Source organism: Fistularia commersonii, chromosome 2 (genome assembly GCF_037954325.1).
Source record: "Fistularia commersonii isolate RoL2024-O1a breed Wild chromosome 2, RoL_Fcom_v1.0, whole genome shotgun sequence".
In the NCBI taxonomy this organism is placed as follows: Eukaryota; Metazoa; Chordata; class Actinopteri; order Syngnathiformes; family Fistulariidae; genus Fistularia; species Fistularia commersonii.
Window position 1 is genome coordinate 23,773,991 of NC_141285.1, and position 17,554 is coordinate 23,791,544.

The 17,554-nt window shown below is 45.1% G+C and overlaps 1 protein-coding gene across 8 annotated transcripts in view; it reads left to right on the forward strand.

The window, feature by feature from the left end:
* Positions 1 to 17,121, forward strand: part of abch1 (ATP-binding cassette, sub-family H, member 1) — a 34,491-nt gene extending 17,370 nt beyond the window's left edge. For 6 of the 8 annotated variants that reach the window (XM_086173886.1, XM_086173939.1, XM_086173903.1 and 3 more), the window contains 12 exons: positions 1,358 to 1,526; positions 2,485 to 2,585; positions 5,749 to 5,819; positions 5,921 to 5,970; positions 6,145 to 6,201; positions 6,293 to 6,363; positions 6,480 to 6,568; positions 8,331 to 8,434; positions 9,601 to 9,760; positions 9,985 to 10,089; positions 12,272 to 12,366; positions 15,158 to 17,121. In XM_086173886.1, coding sequence (XP_086030012.1) covers positions 1,358 to 1,526; positions 2,485 to 2,585; positions 5,749 to 5,819; positions 5,921 to 5,970; positions 6,145 to 6,201; positions 6,293 to 6,363; positions 6,480 to 6,568; positions 8,331 to 8,434; positions 9,601 to 9,760; positions 9,985 to 10,089; positions 12,272 to 12,366; positions 15,158 to 15,292 — 1,207 coding nt within the window. In that variant the 3' untranslated portion in view covers positions 15,293 to 17,121. Of the gene's footprint in view, positions 1 to 1,357; positions 1,527 to 2,484; positions 2,586 to 5,748; positions 5,820 to 5,920; positions 5,971 to 6,144; positions 6,202 to 6,292; positions 6,364 to 6,479; positions 6,569 to 8,330; positions 8,435 to 9,600; positions 9,761 to 9,984; positions 10,090 to 12,271; positions 12,799 to 14,590; positions 14,727 to 15,157 lie in introns of those variants that run through there. The other 2 variants (XM_086173921.1, XM_086173929.1) reach the window with 2 other exon arrangements.
* Positions 17,122 to 17,554: the final 433 nt, after the last annotated feature.

Below are 17,554 nucleotides of genomic sequence, written 5' to 3' on the forward strand. Positions count from 1 at the left end.
TGTCTCTTTGTCTAATCTCTTATCCTTCTAATATATATATATATATATTTGATATATCTATATTACTACTTTCAATTTCCAAAACCCAATAATGCTATCTGTGTGAACACATATCAATATCTATGTATGTATGTATACACTAAAAATCTCTTTATCCATTTCCCTATATCCATATCAATGATTTAAATGTATATAAACATATCTACATCTTCACATCTCATCTAAACTTATTTGTTGATATCTATATTTTGCCTGTAATACTGTTATATATGTCTGTATTTATGTCCATAATCTATATATCAGAGTTACATGAATAATTCCGAGACTCATGAGCGCCCCCTAAAGTGAGGCAGGAGAACTGCGTGCCTCACTTTGTTGCTCTTGGGACACGTTTTGTGATCACTCAGCATAAGACACTAGTAACACACATATAGTTGTTTACACAAAAAAATACTGTACATTGGAAATGTACCGTAAAATCTGGACTATTGAGCGCACCCTTACATAGGCCGCACCTACTCATTTTGAAAAGAAAAAAGAAATGGTAGATAAATAAGCCGCACTTGTCAATAAGCCCCAGGTGTCCCTGTTGAAACATGAGATATTAGCGCAGCAAGATGTTACAAGAAAGATTTTTTGACAACTTTTAGTTAAATAAATGACTGTAACATCTACAACTACCGGTACATAAAGCAAATGCGTTTTTAAAGAATTATCAGTGGACAAACGGTTTCATTTGTCCACTGTTATGGTGTCAGTGGAAGGAAGCGACCGTAATCACCCTCTTAAAAAAAATCCATAAATTAGTGGCGTTGTTGTAAAAAACGCAGTTCACAAAGCGTGTGAAAAAAATAGCGTCTCATATGCTGGAATTTATGATATATGCCGGATTTATGACATACAGATCCACCAAGAGGCACAACAGTCCGCTGCCTCACCGCACTTGTCAGTATTTGAACAGTCAATGTGAAAATCCAGCCATTTTAAATTAAATAAACAATCTAAAACTGGTGAAGTTAAATGAAAATACCTTTATTGTGCAAATCACTGATAAATATAACCATTTAAGTCTTTTTTTCATTTTCTTTTTTTTCTTTTTAAGATTGCCAAGCGAGGCACGGCCTTTCCTGCCTCCCCTGATTGCCCGACACTGATATATACCGCTCAAAAAAATAAAGGGAACACATGTAACTACAACCCAATGTAACTCTAAGTCAATCACACTTGTGTGAAATCAAACTGTTCACTTAGAAAGCAACACTGATTCATTTTGCATACTTTGTTATTTTGTCTTTCTATGTACATTCCATGGATGTATTTCCATTTCCGTCTAATCCACTCATCCTCCGCCTGGCAGGTCCTTGTGCTTCCAGTTCCTGCTGCCCGTCATCCAGATCTCCCTGATCTGCCTGTGCGTCGGGGGGGACCCCAAGGGGATCCGTGTGGCCGTGGTCAACAACGAGACCTCGCCCTCCGCTTACAGCCAATCGCTGCTTTCCTTCCTGGACAACTCCAGCGTCCTGCAGGTATCCAGTGAAGGCATCTAACCCTCTACATGAAGTGTGAATATGCGTTTGTAGGAGCTGCGCGTGAGAGGGTGAACAGTTTTATGTCTCTATATGAGGGGAAATGAGAGGGTTAATGTTTATGTCGCTATATGACATGAATGAATAAGTGAATGTTATATGTCTATATGGGGGGGAAATGAGAGGGTGAATGTTTGTATGTCTTTATATAACATGTGAATGAGTGAATGTTATGAATGTTATATGTCTATATGAGGGAACATGAGAGGGTGAGTGGTTGTTTGTGGCTAAATGACATGTGAATGAGAGGGTGAATGTCTTACACGCCTCTATATAACATGTGAATGTTATATTTATCTATAAGAGGGGAAATGAGAGGGTGAATATGTGTATGTCGCTATATGACATGAGAATGAATGAGTGCACGGTTATATGTCTATATGGGGAAATGAGAGGGTGAATGTGTGTATGTCGCTATATGACACGAATGAATAAGTGCACGGTTATATGTCTATATGGGGAAATGAGAGGGTGAATGTTTGTATGTCTTTAACATGTGAATGAATGAATGAATGAATGTTATATTTCATATGAGGGAAAATGAGAGGATGAATGGTTGTATATCTCTAAAAGCCATGAATGAGAGAGTGAATCATTGTATGTTCCTAAATAACATGCAAGTGAGAGAGCGAACTGTTTTATGTCTTCGCATGACGAGTGAATGAGAAAGCGAACGGTTACTTAGTTGTATCCCTACAATATGTGAATAAGTGTGTGAACGTCTGCATGAGATGTGAACGAGAGGGCGAACGGTTGCACGAGGTTCCAGCGGCCTGGAGTGCAGGATAGATAATGAAAGAATGAATGAATGAATGCATCTCAGTGTGGATGATGAAGAGCCAGACATGCACATCTGCCGTTCATCCTGTCATGAACGTTCCTCTAACTCCCTCTGCAGGTGCCGCTGTCCCACGCCGAGGCTTTCAGCGGCGTCCACGACGGACAGTACTGGGGCGTCATCGGCTTCGGCAAGAACTTCACCAGCTACCTGACCAAAAGGTGGGCGGGGGAGACGGGAGGCGATTGGCGCCGGCCATGATTTGACCTTTTCCGGACGCGGTCGATGATGAATGACTGAATAACTTCTCCGTCCGTCCGTCCCCGAGCCCCAATGAGGAGAAACCGAGTCCAAAAAAGCAACCGTCAGAAATCTCACATTGTTTCCGTGTATTTAATCATACGGTTCGGTTGGTGTTCATTGTTAAATCCTCATAGATCATCAAGGGCAGACCTGGGCGTTTTATGGCCCGCCAAACTATTTTCTTTGAATATTTTGATTATTTTACATTTATTTTAATTTATTTTAAATATTTTAAGTATTTTCAATCAATATTGAATTTAGAAATTCAATTTTTTTTTTCCTTTTCTCTAATTTTGGTACATTTTGGATATTTATGTGATCATTAATGATTTTAAAAGTTGAAATTAAATGCCAAAAATGTAAAAATTTAAATTGCAATTTTCATTATGTTTATTTTACATGATACATAGTTGGCCCGTGCATAAAAATTAAATAAGAAATGTGGCCCACCAAACTATTTTCTTTGACTACTTGAATAAGTATTTTCAATCAATATTGAATTTAGAAATTAAATATTTTTTATCCTTTTTTTTATCTTTTTTTTTCAATTTTGTTCATTTTGTACATTTATATGATCATTAATTATTTTAAAAGTTGACACTAAATGGCAAAAAATGTAAATATTTAAAATACCATTTTCTTTGTTTATTTTACTATTTTACCTAGTCGGCCCGTGCATAAAAATTAAATAAGAAATGTGGCCCGCCAGTCAAAATAATTGCCCACCCCTGATCCAGGGCAACATCAGCTCTCAAAGGGCCACATGTAACGGTAACAGTATAAATGTAACTACTCCTTAATGTTAAGTAACTCTGAATTTATAACTCATTCAAGTCCAAAATGTTACATATGCATTCCCACCACAGTTTTTCCAACGCATCACACCTGTTGACGATGCGGTAGCGGCGATTTTTGTTTTTCCCTTTTAGCCCATCAGAGGCTAGTTGGGTTTTTCACCTTTCTTCACCTGGTTTCGTTGGTTTATTTGTGTTTGTGAATGACAGAAGGTGAGTTTAATGTCAAAGTTGAACGCTAACATAACGCCAACTTGTATTACTTATCCAGATGTCCTGGAGAGAAGGTCATAGAAGCCAGACTGAAATGGTTGCGTCATGTGCAGAGGCGGGATAGTGAATATATTGGTAAATTGGGCAGGAAGTCACGGCCACATCTGTCAAACTCACGGCCCGCGGGCCAAATTTGTCCCACCACATTATTTTCTGTGGCCCGCGAGAACATCTTAAAATAAAAGTCAAACGCTTGCAATGACCATAAACTACATTTCCCACAATTCATGCTGATCACGTTTCCCGCGAAGTGACGGCATCCCGCCATTAGATCGCGGTGTATCCACATTAACGCCGTTTTCAACAAATGATCCCTAAATGTCCAAAAAAAGAAAAGGTGATACAGATGGAAGGCTTTTTCAAGAAAGATGGGAGTGCATAGGTAATGTATTGGATTTGAATTATTTAATATCCAGGAATAATAACATTTAGTGACATTGGTACTGTTAGATGTGGCCCTTTGAGGGCAACTATGATGCTGTTATGGCCATTGGGGAAAATGAGTTTGACCCCCCTGGTCTAGAGGAAGACCAAAAAAGATTTATGGACATGGTGCTGATCGGAAGAGTGATGGTTTTGTTGTATTGCTAATTCAGAGCGCAATATAACTGCCAGGGTTTGGGGCGGGTCTAGATTACGATGGCTTGTTGTGTAAATTGGCAGAAACTCGGTCTGAGGGGGTTGTTATGCTAATGGGAATGTTGTTCGTTGGAACAAAAGAGCAACTTTGTTGGATTACCTGGACTGGAATGTGAACCGGGACCTTCTGCACTGTCAAAAGAACCAGGAAAGACCCAACGCCTAAACCGGCCCACCGGAAACATCCATGTGATCCATCAGGTTTCACTCTTTTGTTTAGCTTTAGCTTTTCACATTTCACAAGTTGCTCTTTTGTTCCAGCGAACGAACCATTAGCATAACGAACCCCTTAGGCCGAGTTTCTGCCGATTTACGCAACAAGCCACCGTAACCTAGACCCGTCCGAAACCCTGGCTGTTGGATTCAGAAACTGAAGAACTTAAAGGGACGAGCGGGGAAACGTCCTCAAGCGAAGAAATTCAAGTCCAGTTGCCAAAAAAACGAAGGTTTCGACAAGAATCTAAAAGGGAACATTTGCATACCTGGTGTTCTTTAACGGGACACGTAGATGGTTTGTACTGAAAATATGATAATAAACGTGAATCTACCGTATACTTAACACGTAACATTGAGCCAAACAAAATAAGATGAGTATTTTGAAGGCCTCATTAGAAAGCCGGTCGCCGTATAAATCCATATTTCAAGTAAAACTCCTGGTATTGTCTGTTAAAAACTTTCTTTTATTTGGAAGTTGTAGGCTCTTCTTCTGTCTCTTCACTGGGCCTTTCCCCTTTTTTTTTTTTTTTTTTTACTCATTTTGCTAGCTTGTGGGTTCAATTTTGGCGCTCAAGAGACATAACCGAGATAATAAATCCAACGGAAATAATTAAACTATTTCTTGGGCGGGCCGGTACCAATTGATCCACGGACCGGTACGGGTCCGCGACCCGGACGTTGGTCACGGCCGCTTTCACCGGAACACCAACCTCCCCAGACCTCGCCGCTCTAAACCACCTCATTCCTGCAACAGTCGCACCGCGAGAGGGTGAGACGGCGCAGGAGGTCGAAGGTCAGCGGCTGAACCAGAGTTTGTTTGTCTGTCACGGAGTAGAAAAGCCTGTCGGCCTTGTCTGACACACACACACACACACACAGATGCTAACCAAGCACGCCTTGTCCATGTGACCTGCTTTCCCCGGCACAACAAAAGGTGTTTGGATTTTGCGGGTTTATATTTGGCGAGGCAGGTTTGAATCAACCTTCCTTCTGCAGGCGGGGCTCCCTCCTAAATTTAAAATCCTGTCGTCAATCCGGGATTAAGACAAGGGCGTCGTGAATGTCGGGATTCTCGTGAATGTCAGCACGTAGATGTTTGCTTTTAATGATAAAGCGGCAGCTTGGGTTAATTTCAGACTGAGGTGTCTGGTGTCTGCAGGATGATCCAGCGCCAGGTGTCCAAGGACGTGGTGGACGGCGGCTCCGCGCACGTCTGGCTGGACCTGACAAGTGAGCTTTCATTAGCCGGAAAAACGATTTTAAATCTGAAGCTCCCGCCAGTGAATCGGCGTCACAAAATCTGCGTTAAATGGTTTATTTCTGGATTTCAGATCGACAGATCGCCTTCATGCTGCAGAAGAAGCTGCTCGAGGCGTTCGAGGTAAAACGTCGTTTACATTCGTGAAAACACACAAATGACACACTTTTAATGATTATATTTTCTCCCTTCAGGTTCACATCAACTCACACGTTAATCACAATTCTTTTTATATGTGCGGAATTTGATTGAATCTGCCTAGTGACATAAAAAAACTTTTTTTTTTCCCCTCCTCAGGCTTTCGTGGAGAATAAGCTGGGTCACATGTCCTACATGGCCGCGCTACCCATCAAGGTGAAGCGGAGATTAAAATACGCCCATCTTCATGAAGATATCCGGAGGAAAATTGAAAACATTCAGCTTTTCTCTGCTCGTCTTCTTCCAGTTCGAGGAGCCAATTTACGGCAGCGAAAACAAAGACTTCACCACATTTGTGACGCCTGGCGCCGTGCTCAGGTCAGAAATGGCAGAGCTCAGAAGACTAGATGGGGAAATTCAGCGTCGCGGGGTAGAAAAGTGCACAAATGGTTAAAAAAAAATACACATGTTTAACCTCGTTTTTTTTCTCTCAGCATCACTTTCTACCTGGCGGTGGGTTTGACGGCCCTCTCCTTCGTCCTGGAGAGGAAAGAGGGGCTTCTGGACAGGTGCTGGGTGGCAGGTGAGAGGTCACGATTTGATGGAAGTCAAGAGATCATCAGGTGCGCCGTGGAAAAATTGCCTGCTTTTGATTGGTCCGAAAACGATAAACTCAATGCAAATAATGTAGATCTATCTGTGTGAACAGCAAGCGGTGACAGGCAGAACAATTAAATGCTTTTCCATTCGATCAGCTGTCGGGAATTCATGGCTTAATGAGCCGGTGATGGCAGTTTTGAGTTGAAAAAAAAAAACAGTTTGGAACTTATTTTAATATACCGTATTTTCCGCACTATAAGGCGCACTGGATTATAAGGCGCGCCTTCCATGAATGGCCTATTTTAAAAACAATTTAACATATAAGGCGCACTGTATTATAAGCCGCATAGAATAAAAGCTTCAGTTGTGGCTGGGGTTGCGTTACGCATCCACCAAATGGAGCTGCGCTAAAGGGAATGTCAACAAAACAGTCAGATAAGTCAGTCAAACTTTATTAATAGAATACAAACCAACGTTCTGACAACTCCATTCACTCCCAAAACACTCCCAAAACATTGAAAAAAATGTTTTTCCAGCTCCATTTGTCACAGTTCAAAGCGTTTCATAAAATGAGAAGGACCGCCTCTAAATTCATTGATGCTCATAGCGCTAGCTAGCGCTGTTGCCTAGATCAATATTGATCCATATATAAGGCGCACTGGGTTATAAGGCGCACTGTCGGTATTTGAGAAGATTACAGGCTTTTAGGTGCGCCTTATAGTGCGGAAAATACGGTAACTTGTGATATTTCTTTATAATACTGTGTCATTTTAAAGTACACAGAAATTCGGCCCCGTCGGTCGGGTCGGCGACCGATGGCTTCTGAGCGCGTCGGGGTCATCGTAAAGGTGAAGAAATTATTTTCATTAGATAGCTAATTAGTTCATCCGCTTTGAACCTCCAACTAGTTTATCCGTTTCAACCCTTGTGACGGAAAAGATGGCGAAAAGAAAAAAAGACGACAATTACCGTCCATTCCGGGTTGCGTGGACGGAGGAATTTACATTTGGATCTGCGATATGTCTAACATGCATCAATGAAACAGTCAAATATAAAGCGGCAGTTCGAGGTCGCATTAAAAGTAAGACATATTTAATTTATTATACGTTAAAAATACAATATGGCTCGCCATGAAATATATTTCGAATTGTTTGGCTTTTATGGCTCTCCCAGTCAAAAAGGTTCCTGACCTTTGCACTAGATGCAAGTGGGTAAACCTGTGTATCCACCTGCTGCTGAATCAGAAAACTTTATTGATTCCCCCAAGTAGTGGTCAATGCAATGAAAGTTAGATCATTTCCTGCAAGAACATGAGCTTTGTGTTCGGCCGAACAGGGTCGGAGATATTGAGACTACGGTTTTTGACGGTGTGCCGTGTGATTTTTCGAATGTAGAATATGTGCCGTTGCACGAAAGGTTAGAGAAACACTGGTCTTGCAATAAGATGACCTGCAGAAAATGTCGTAGCCTGTAAAGTATGGATCGGTGCTTTTACGCGCCCCTACAACCCCCTAAAATAAGAATAATTGAATAAAAGTTGCCCCAGCCACTGTATTACCAATGGGTGCAATTCCATATGTGGCCAGCAGAGGGCGCCATACACTCACTTACCACCATGAACCGTATTGATCCCGCAGTCATTTCAATGCCCTTTAAATGATCAATAATCACGGCCGGTTCGTTTGTTTTGACTCTCCCCCGCAGCTCAGGCTGCGAGATCGTAACCTTCCCCCTCTCTGTCTCAGGTGTGAGCTCCCCGGAGATGATGCTGGCCCACCTCTTCTCTCAGCTGTTCGTCATCAGCGTCCAGATCATCCTGCTGCTCCTCTTCATCCTGCTGGTTTTCAAGGTTCGGCAGCCCAGTAACAGACGGCTACCACAACAAACACACCACCAGACTAAACACATTAAAATACTTTCGGGGCGACAGGACAGAAAACAAACAAACCGCAAGGCAATGATAGAACGAGCAGCGGGTCCCGGAAGGAATACTAGCAAAAGCTGAATTTATTTGTGTCTGTGTGTGTGTGTCTGTGTGTGTGTGTGTCAGGGTTGATGACACAACACATGCCCAAGTAACAGTTTGGACTTGACGCCAGAAACAAAAGGCCGCCTCCGACCTTGAGACGCACCTCAACCCTCTCGGATCGGGATTCATTATACAATTAGTTTTCATCTCATCTGCGGTTAATGGGAAATACAACTTATTCCTCCTGTGTGTGTGTGTGTGTGTGTGTGTGTGTGTGTGTGTGGGCGCGCTTGCGTGAATGTTTGCAGCCGGTGAGATCACGGAACCGACTAAAACGCCGTTCTCCATTGATTTCCAATCCGCGTGCATGAAATCAATACAATGTGAAGGCACTTCAACTGGCAGGACAAATAAGTGTGTGTGTGTGTGTGTGTGTGTGTGTGTGTGGATATTGGATCCTTGCTTTTACGAGTGTGTGCTGACAGGGTGTGTGCACGTAAGCCCGCGAGCGTGTGCATGTGTGTGTTAATTAAAGTGCTGAAGTCCAACGAGACCACCGCTCCATAAATCACTTCCTGCGTTGGCCGTATCCAAGGGAGCGCTCGCATCGCCACGACAACAGCCCGGGATTGCTGTGGCAACCGAGTGGTCATGTGGCCTCTCAGTGCAGGTCTATTTTTGCATGTTGTCAGGGGAGACGGATCATGTCTTAACACACTCAGGACAAGTGCGTTGGCACACACACACACACACACACACTGGTTCCTGCAGGTCTGAGTCAGGTCTTCACCTGGATCTACTTTTCTGTCAGCTGGACGACGTGTGTTTTCACACGTTTTTATTTCTCCTGCAAAAAAAAAAAGCGGTCCCATCTTCTTAAAGTGAGGACCGACGTCCAGGAACCTTCTCACCCGGTCTCACACTCGCTGGAGTTTTGCATTAACATTGGGACCACACACACACACACACACACACATACACATACACATACACACTGTCTGGTGTAGCTTAGCATTAACACGGACTGTTTGTGTGTGTGTGTGCAGATGCCGAACGAAGGCTCCCTGGTGCTGGTGGTGGTTCTCATCGTGCTGCAGGGCGTCACCGGCATCTCCTTCGGTCTGGTCATCTCGTCCGCCATCGACGACGAGCAGAACGCCAACCAGGCGGCCCTGGGCATCTTCTACCCCAACCTCATCATCAGCGGTGGGTTACGTGATGTTACCAAACGTCCACGGGTCGGTTCGGGAACCTTGACCCGCTTCTCCGGGAGCCCGGAGGACTCCGGATCCTCCAGCGCTCCGTTCATCTTGAGTCCTCAGATGGAGGTCCTGTGAGATCGGACCTTCTGGAGAATGGGGTTGAGAGCACGTTCTCCAGGTTCCTTCTGGGTTCTCTCTTTAACGTCATCCGTCTGATGGTCCCCGCAGGGATCATCTGGCCGGTGGAGTGTATCCCGTACCCTCTGCGCTACCTCAGCCTGGCCCTGCCTCAGACCTACGCCGCCGAGGCCCTGCGCTGCATCATGTACAGAGGTAACACACACACACACACACACACACACACGCATACATTGCGTAACAGCCACCAGCTTCTGAATCATTGATCAGCCGGCGACGGGCCCCGTGTTGCCGCCGTGTTACGCGACACCCGTGAAGGAAGGAGGCGGAGAAAACCCGGTAGACGAGAGGCCCCAAAACGGCGGGGACGGGACTCAATTTGTGGAAATTTGAGGGATCGGTGTGTGTGTGTGTGTGTGTGTGTGTGTGTGTGGCGTCACTAACGCGATACCGGTTTTAGAATATTGATGAGGCTCGTTTTCACGCGGAGCATTAAGGAAACAAGGCGATGGCGAGACGCCGCCGCTGAGCTCTTCATCCCAAGGAAGGCAGGTGCATTTTTCACCGAGCGACATCCAGGAAAAGAAGAGTCGATGGGGTTCAGGAGGAAAAGAAGATGGTTTTCTTGCTCTTGGTCGTCTTCTCCTTCGGGCTGCTCCCTTCAGGGACCACAGCCAATCATCTGCCTCCATCTAACCCTCTCCTCGGACACCAACTGACTTCCCGTCCTCCTCTCCTCCATCCATAGACCTCCTGGCTAACAGTTCCAACATCAGCATCCTTCTACCTAGCTCTTCTCCATCCCTCCTCTGTCCATGTCCAAACCATCTCAGTGTGACTGTATCTCCAGAACATCTAACATGTGAACATCTAACTTCCCGATCCTCTCCAACATCCTCACTCCCAGAGAGACGTTCCTCCACCTCTTCTCCACCCTCTCCATTGCGCTGAACTGTTGACCACCCAGTGCTGAAACTCCTCCACCTTCTCCATCCCCGCTCCCGGTAGCCTCACCGTTCCAGTCTGGTCCCTCCCATTCACACGCATCCTTACCTCCAGCCCTCTAGATGTTCCTCCACCTGCTCCCAGCTCTCACAACAGATCACAATGTCACCTGCGAACAAAATCCACGGAGGTTCCTGTCAAAGCTCCTCCAGCAGCTTGTTCATCCCCACCGCAAACAAGAAGGTGCTCAGAGCTGAGCCCTGAACCCCTCCATGCCTCCAACTGTCTCACAGCAAGCATACATGTCCTGCGCCACTCCACATACAACCGCAGCTCCTATCTTGGCACCCTGTCAGCTGCTTTCTCCAAACCCGCAGGAGGTTCAGCGAGGCTCCTTTGGCCTCCTCTGTCCACATTGTCAACCAGCAGAGCACGTGAATGTTCTCAGTCACCATTCTGTTTGGATCTCTTTTGGTTCCATCTGTGCGAGCGAAGCAAACTATCTTGAGCGGGAACAACCGGAGGATCATCACCTGCCACCTGCTGCACGAGCTCGAGGAACCAGCTTGAACATTTCCTCTCATGGTTATTTCTTATTTCTGTTGTCGTGGTTACGTGCAAACCAGACCCCCCCCCCCCTTTAGCTCCATGGCTACTTCATGGCCGCTTTTGGCTACTTTGTGCCGCTTTTTTTCATCCGAGACGATTTTAATCGTATATCATTTGACCTCTGGTGGATTTATGAAGCCGGGGAAGAAACACGGAAGAACGGAGGACAACGGAGGAGGAGGAGGAGGAGGCACAGCTAACAGATGAAGAGAAGCAAGTGGTGTAATATTCAACGCAAAGGTCCAGGACAGGAAATGAAACACACGAGTTGCGGCTTTCAAAATAAAAGCGGTACGTTATGTAATCACTTGACGGCGAGCACCAGCGTTTAGCCTCCTTATGCAACGGCTCCGCTGTTTTCTAATCGGGTTACGTAATAACAGTTTGAGCTGCGGGACAAAACTCCTTTACTTTTATCAAAACCAAAATCGTTCTCACCTACGTTACGTAACCAAACCCTCCTCCCGTCCCCGTTCCGTTCCTGCGTTCGCTTACAATCCGCCGCCGATGGACCGACGAGCTCCTCGGTTTGTTGTCCTCGGTGAGGTTTGTTTGGGGTAAAACCGCAGCTTCGTCACGGGAATCTGTTTTTAAAGCGTCGCGCGAACCTGTAGAGGAGCTCCTTAAACGCGGGATCCGGTAGATTTCGGAGGCCGGCCTCCTCGTGGGTCGATCCCCCGGGTTTGCAGCTCGCCGTTGTCCTCGAATTATTGCGAGGTCTTACATTTTGTGGAGTTCTTACATAATAGCACTGTTATTACATAATAGCACTGTTGTTATTACACAACGCGGCTTTTCAGCCACTGGTCCGGCGTCCCCGCAGGTTGGGGTCTGTCCAGGATGATGGTTTGGCGAGGCTTCGCCGTCACGCTGGGCTGGAACACCTTCTTCCTCATCCTGGCCACCGTCATCCTGAAGGTGAGGACGTGAAGGACGCCCGAAAACGGAGAAGAACCCGACGCTTTCGGCGCTGTCGCACGTAGAAGCGCGAGGCGTCGGAGCTCCGCCTCCTCGCCCGTTCGGCTTCCACCTGCGGCGTGTCGGACGCCCTCCCTTCCGCACCCGTCGGTCCGCGGCCTCGTCACCAGTAGACATTCACCTCCGAGTCGTCCCGTCGGGGAAAACGGGAAATCCACAACGTCACCACGTTTGCGTTAAAGTCTGCCTTGTACGTCCTTTCGCGCCGCGCCTGCACAGGAAGCGGCGACCGAAGAACGCGCCGTGACGACCCGGACGCCGCGGAAGCCTCCTCCCGCCGTCCAGGCGTCCGCGTGAAACATGTTTTGTTTTTTTCTTTAATTTTTACATGACAACTCAGACTCTTCTTATAAAATAAAAGTCCTCCTGCAAGCCTGTCGTTTCCGTTCTCCTCAAACCCGAGCGGGTTTTTTGGATTCTTAAAGTTCTCCTTTAGAAACCAGGTTGTTGCGACTTTCCCGCGCTCCGGGATCCACCCGCCGTCCGCATCTGCTCCTCGTAAACGTCTCTTGATGTTTGACGGCGGCGTGAGTCGGCCGCCACCTGCACCGTGACCCGAATCCGGGTGTGTTTGGGGAGCATAAATCCTGAGCGATAACCCCCCCCCTCCTCCTCCTCCTCCCCCCAGCTTTTTGTTTCGGCGTCCCGGCCAGATCTCACTCCATAAAAGAAAATAACCCCGACAATTCCTCCTCCGGTTACAGAAACGCCCCGAGGCCTCGGTTGACAGATTTATTTCCTGACATCACGCTCCCCCTTGCATCATTGTGTTGCTGGTTGCCACGGCGACGGCGATGACCCCGTCGCCTTCGGCGAGAGCTTCACCTTGACTGGTTGACTGTTTGAACCTCCCTCTTGACGGCGGCCGCGTTCGTGTTCTACAACATGTTTCTGCTCATGTTTGGAACGCCGAGTCTTTATAAGGAAGTCGTATTTTTTCTCCGAGCGGAACAACAAGGACCGGGATGACCCTATTAAGATTTCCTAAAAAAAAAAATAAAACAAGAGGACACCGGGCTCTGCCTCCAAATACTGCAGAAATGCTCCCAAGTTTATTCCAAGTAGTATAACTGTAACTTTTTTAAAGTTTCTTCCTCTTTACGGATAGAAAACTGACAAAATAATGGCTCTTTAATAGCAGATACACGAAGCGCAGTTCTAAAAGGTTCTCCAACGTCAGTTTATGAATGAAAAACATCTCTTTTTCGCAAGTTTTCAAATAAAATAAACTAATGCTAATTACGAATCCCTCTTAATTCCATCAAAGGGTCCATTTTTCAAATCCTGCCGGAAAAGTCCTTCACATGTGACATCACGTTCTGCATAAAACCTCCCCTGTATTAGAAAACCCCTTTTAAATTATTATTTATCTTACTATCTTTTCAATGTAATGATGTCAGGGATCACAAAGCAAACACTTTCCTTCTTCAGCCATGTTCCGCTGCAGAGATGATCAGATCTTCTCCGATGATCAGATCTTTTTGAAATTTTGTCGCGCACATCGGACCGTAGTTACAGTACTCGGGCAACTGCTCTAATATTTAGTGCAAAGTCAATTTTATTCCGTGCATTTTTCACATTTTCTGTCCTTTATGAGAGAATGAGAATGAGATCAACTTTATTTATCCCAAAAGGAAATTGTTGTGCCAGAGTTTCAAGCAAAAACATAACAGTAATAGATAAAAGTAAGAAGGAGGAAGAATAAGAAATACAATGAAATATAAATTGTCTTAACTGTTAACTACAAATATTGGACTACAAAGATTTATACCCCCATCCCTGACAGGACGAGAAGAGAGGACGTGTCCAGGAAAAAGAGGACATTTTGAGGGTAGAAAAGCCACTATTTAAGGGATTTTTCTGGTAAAATTGGAAAGAAACTTGGAAAAAAAACTTGAAATGACTCTTTTGACCATTTTGAGAAAATAGAAATTCATTAAAAAATTCACTTTGTAAAACAAGATAACTTTATTCCCAGTAGAATAATGTTTAGACAAATGAACTGCTGGTTTCAGGGTTTATCTCGGATTAAATTGTTTGGCTTTTTCCGTCTGTTTACACCAGTGAACTAACAGAGCAAAATGTCTGCTCTATGTCTCTGCTGTGTGTGTGTGTGTGTGTGTGTGTGTGACATCTCCCCTCACCGTGCAAACCACCGATGCAGGTTTCAAACAGGACGCCCGGTGGCCGATCATGTTTCCTCCCGTCATCAGAGCGGCAGGACGAGTGAGGAGGATTCTTTTTTTTAAATTTTATTTTGCAGTTTCCCACCAGCGAAGCCTCGGGGTTTTTTCCTCCAAACACCCATTCCTGCTCAAGTGAGCTGAAAAACCCCTTCCGGCCAAAGCCGATGACACCGATGGCGGCGCGATTCCCGGCGGCGACGGCCATGACGGGCGGCGTTCGCCTCCCGAGAAAGGAGATACCTTAAAAAGGCCCATTAAAGTGTAATACCGCTCATTAAGGGGTCGGATGATTAATCGAAGATTCAGAAAGGGATCCAGATGTCAGCGTGTTGTTTCAACCTGCAGGAAAGTTCCAGTTGGGAGTTTAGAGTTAATCCCGGTTTAACTGCGCCTACATCTGGATTACATTTCCCCTGATCATTTTTGCAGCGAGTCTCCTAATTGTGTTTATCCATTTTTTTTCCGTCCCCTTCACTGTTACTGGGAACCTCCGGGCTCGGCGCTGTCCGTCCCACCTTGGATCTATCATGCACGCTACCGTCCAGGAAGGAGGCCACACACCTTCGACGGCGTGCTCGGAGTGTCGCCTCGACCCGACGACGCGCCGATGGGGTTTAGGCAAACAGGAAGTGGACGTGCGTGTCCATCTGATGGTACGCAATTTCACCGAATGCCGCTAATGTGAAAGTTTAAGCCACGGGTGTCAAACTCACGGCCCACGGGCCAAACGTGGCCCGCCGTGTCGGTTTATGCGGCCCGCGAGAACGTCTTGAAATAAAAGTCCAACGCGTGCATTGACCGTAATTTCCCACAATTCATGCCGAGCACCTTCCCCGCCATTAGATCGCCGTGGATCCACATCGATGCAACTTTCAACAAATTGAGAATTACAAATGATCCCTAAATATCCAGGGAGAGAAAAGTATCTGCAGATGGAAGAAAGATGGGAATACATGTTTGTGCTTCAAGGAAAAAAAAAAAAAAAAAGGTATGTCTTCCGTGTTATGAGGCGGCATTTCGGCATTTTGACACCTAAGACGGAGCTACGTATGCTAAAGTTAGCCTTCAGGAAAAACAACAAATTGTCCAAGAATTAAAAGCCAAATAAGACTGCGGTAGAATTTGACACTGCAAACACCAAAAGTGTCCGTTACACGTGGCCCTTTGGATGCAACCTTTTATTGGAAAATACCCCCTGCTTTAGGGGATGGCAGTCAAACGAAATGAAACCTGGGAAGGGAAGCCGCAAGATTGTTCTTGGGAACGTAGCCTTTACGTCGCGAGGCTGTCCGATATTCACAGGTGAGTTTGTGTTGAAAAATAAAAATATAGCCTTATTTGCTTTTATTCCCCCGGACTCCGACGTCTCAAACTGAACCCGATCGCCAACAATTAGGGGATCCGTGGCTCAGACGGGCGTCTAGACATGAACGTTAGCGGTTCGATAGCTCCTGCTAGCCTGGGAGGAGGTCGTCCATGTTGCTGCTGAATATGACAAAAGGAAAAAAATAGAAAAATTTGATCACACGGTGGGGAAATTCAAAGTGGACGGAGCGGTCGAGCGAGTTCGGTTATAAAAATGATTTGAGTTAAAAAAAAAAAAAAAAAAACAGTAGTGTGCAAAGTATTGGAAAATATAGAAAAAAAAAAAAAAACAGTCATGCAAAAAATGGAAACTAGAATGTTTTCCATGTCGATTTAAAACCTCCGAACAGCTATTTTTGTCAAAGACGGCCTGGATGAGTCTCACTCTTTCAATCATATCTGGTATTTTATCCCTATTTTCCTCCTAAAATGGCTCGAAACAGCTGCCGTTTTTACCCACGTTCATTTCCCTCTCCCTTTTCTGATTCGTTCTTATTTTAAGACGGTAAAATAAACAAAACCAAACCGTATTAAGAAACTTTACAGAGAACCCGCAGCCCAAAGGACGTCAAAAGGTCACGGGTTTGACGCCGGGGTCAAGAGGAAATAAACCTTTTGAAGGCCCTTGAGAACACTGTGCAATGCCAACTGTTCCAATGTGTGTGTGTGTGTGTGTGTGTGTGTGTGTGTGTGTGTGTGTCCTAATCCTCAGGGACTAAAAAAGTGTGTTTAAAATAGGAAGAAAGTCTGGAGATGGTTTCTGGTGTCGCCTCTCTGGTCCTGGAGAGCCAAGCAAAGCGCTACCAGTTGTCTGCAGCCTGGATCTTCACGTGCACGCAGGTGCTGCTACATACAGGTCTTACTTATCACGTGCACGTACAGGTCCGACCGGTTTCCGTCACTGAGTCAAAACCAAACCTTGAGCTGCTTCGACCCACGTCTTTTTTTTTTTTTTTTTGTACTTAATTTCATGCCAATTAATTTATGTTGCAAAAATACACAACTGTATTTCCTGATGAAGTTGCTCGAGCTTGCAATATTAATATTTAACAGCATAAAAATGCATGAATAAGTAAAGAAGATTCAAAGGAATTGGGAAATGTACTTGATGCCATATTTACAATAATAATTCCTGAATTTATCATAAATGCAGAGCTACCCGCGTGTATGTGCGGCTACTGTTTATAGAGCCGTGCAATCCATGTGTAACTTGAAATTAATTCAGCTGGAAGATTTTTTTTTAAATTTTTATTCACCATCGACTGTAACGTTTCACTTTGCTGTTTTCAAATGCACAGATGCAGATTCTTCACACAGCATCCTTTATAAATGTTTCAACAACTCCAAATTAATTTAAGGTATACTCCCAGAGAGCTGGTTTGCAAAGCGCGCCAAGTAACTCGATGTTCTTTTCCTCAAGTTGAGGCCGATCACCTTTTAAAGCGAATGTATTTACGTTTGCATTTCTAACATTTTAACCATAAATCCAGACTTTTGGCTTCAAACGGGCAAAATGAGCACAAACGAAGACACGGGAGACTGAAAGCTGCAGATGCTGGGACTCTGAATGGATGCTA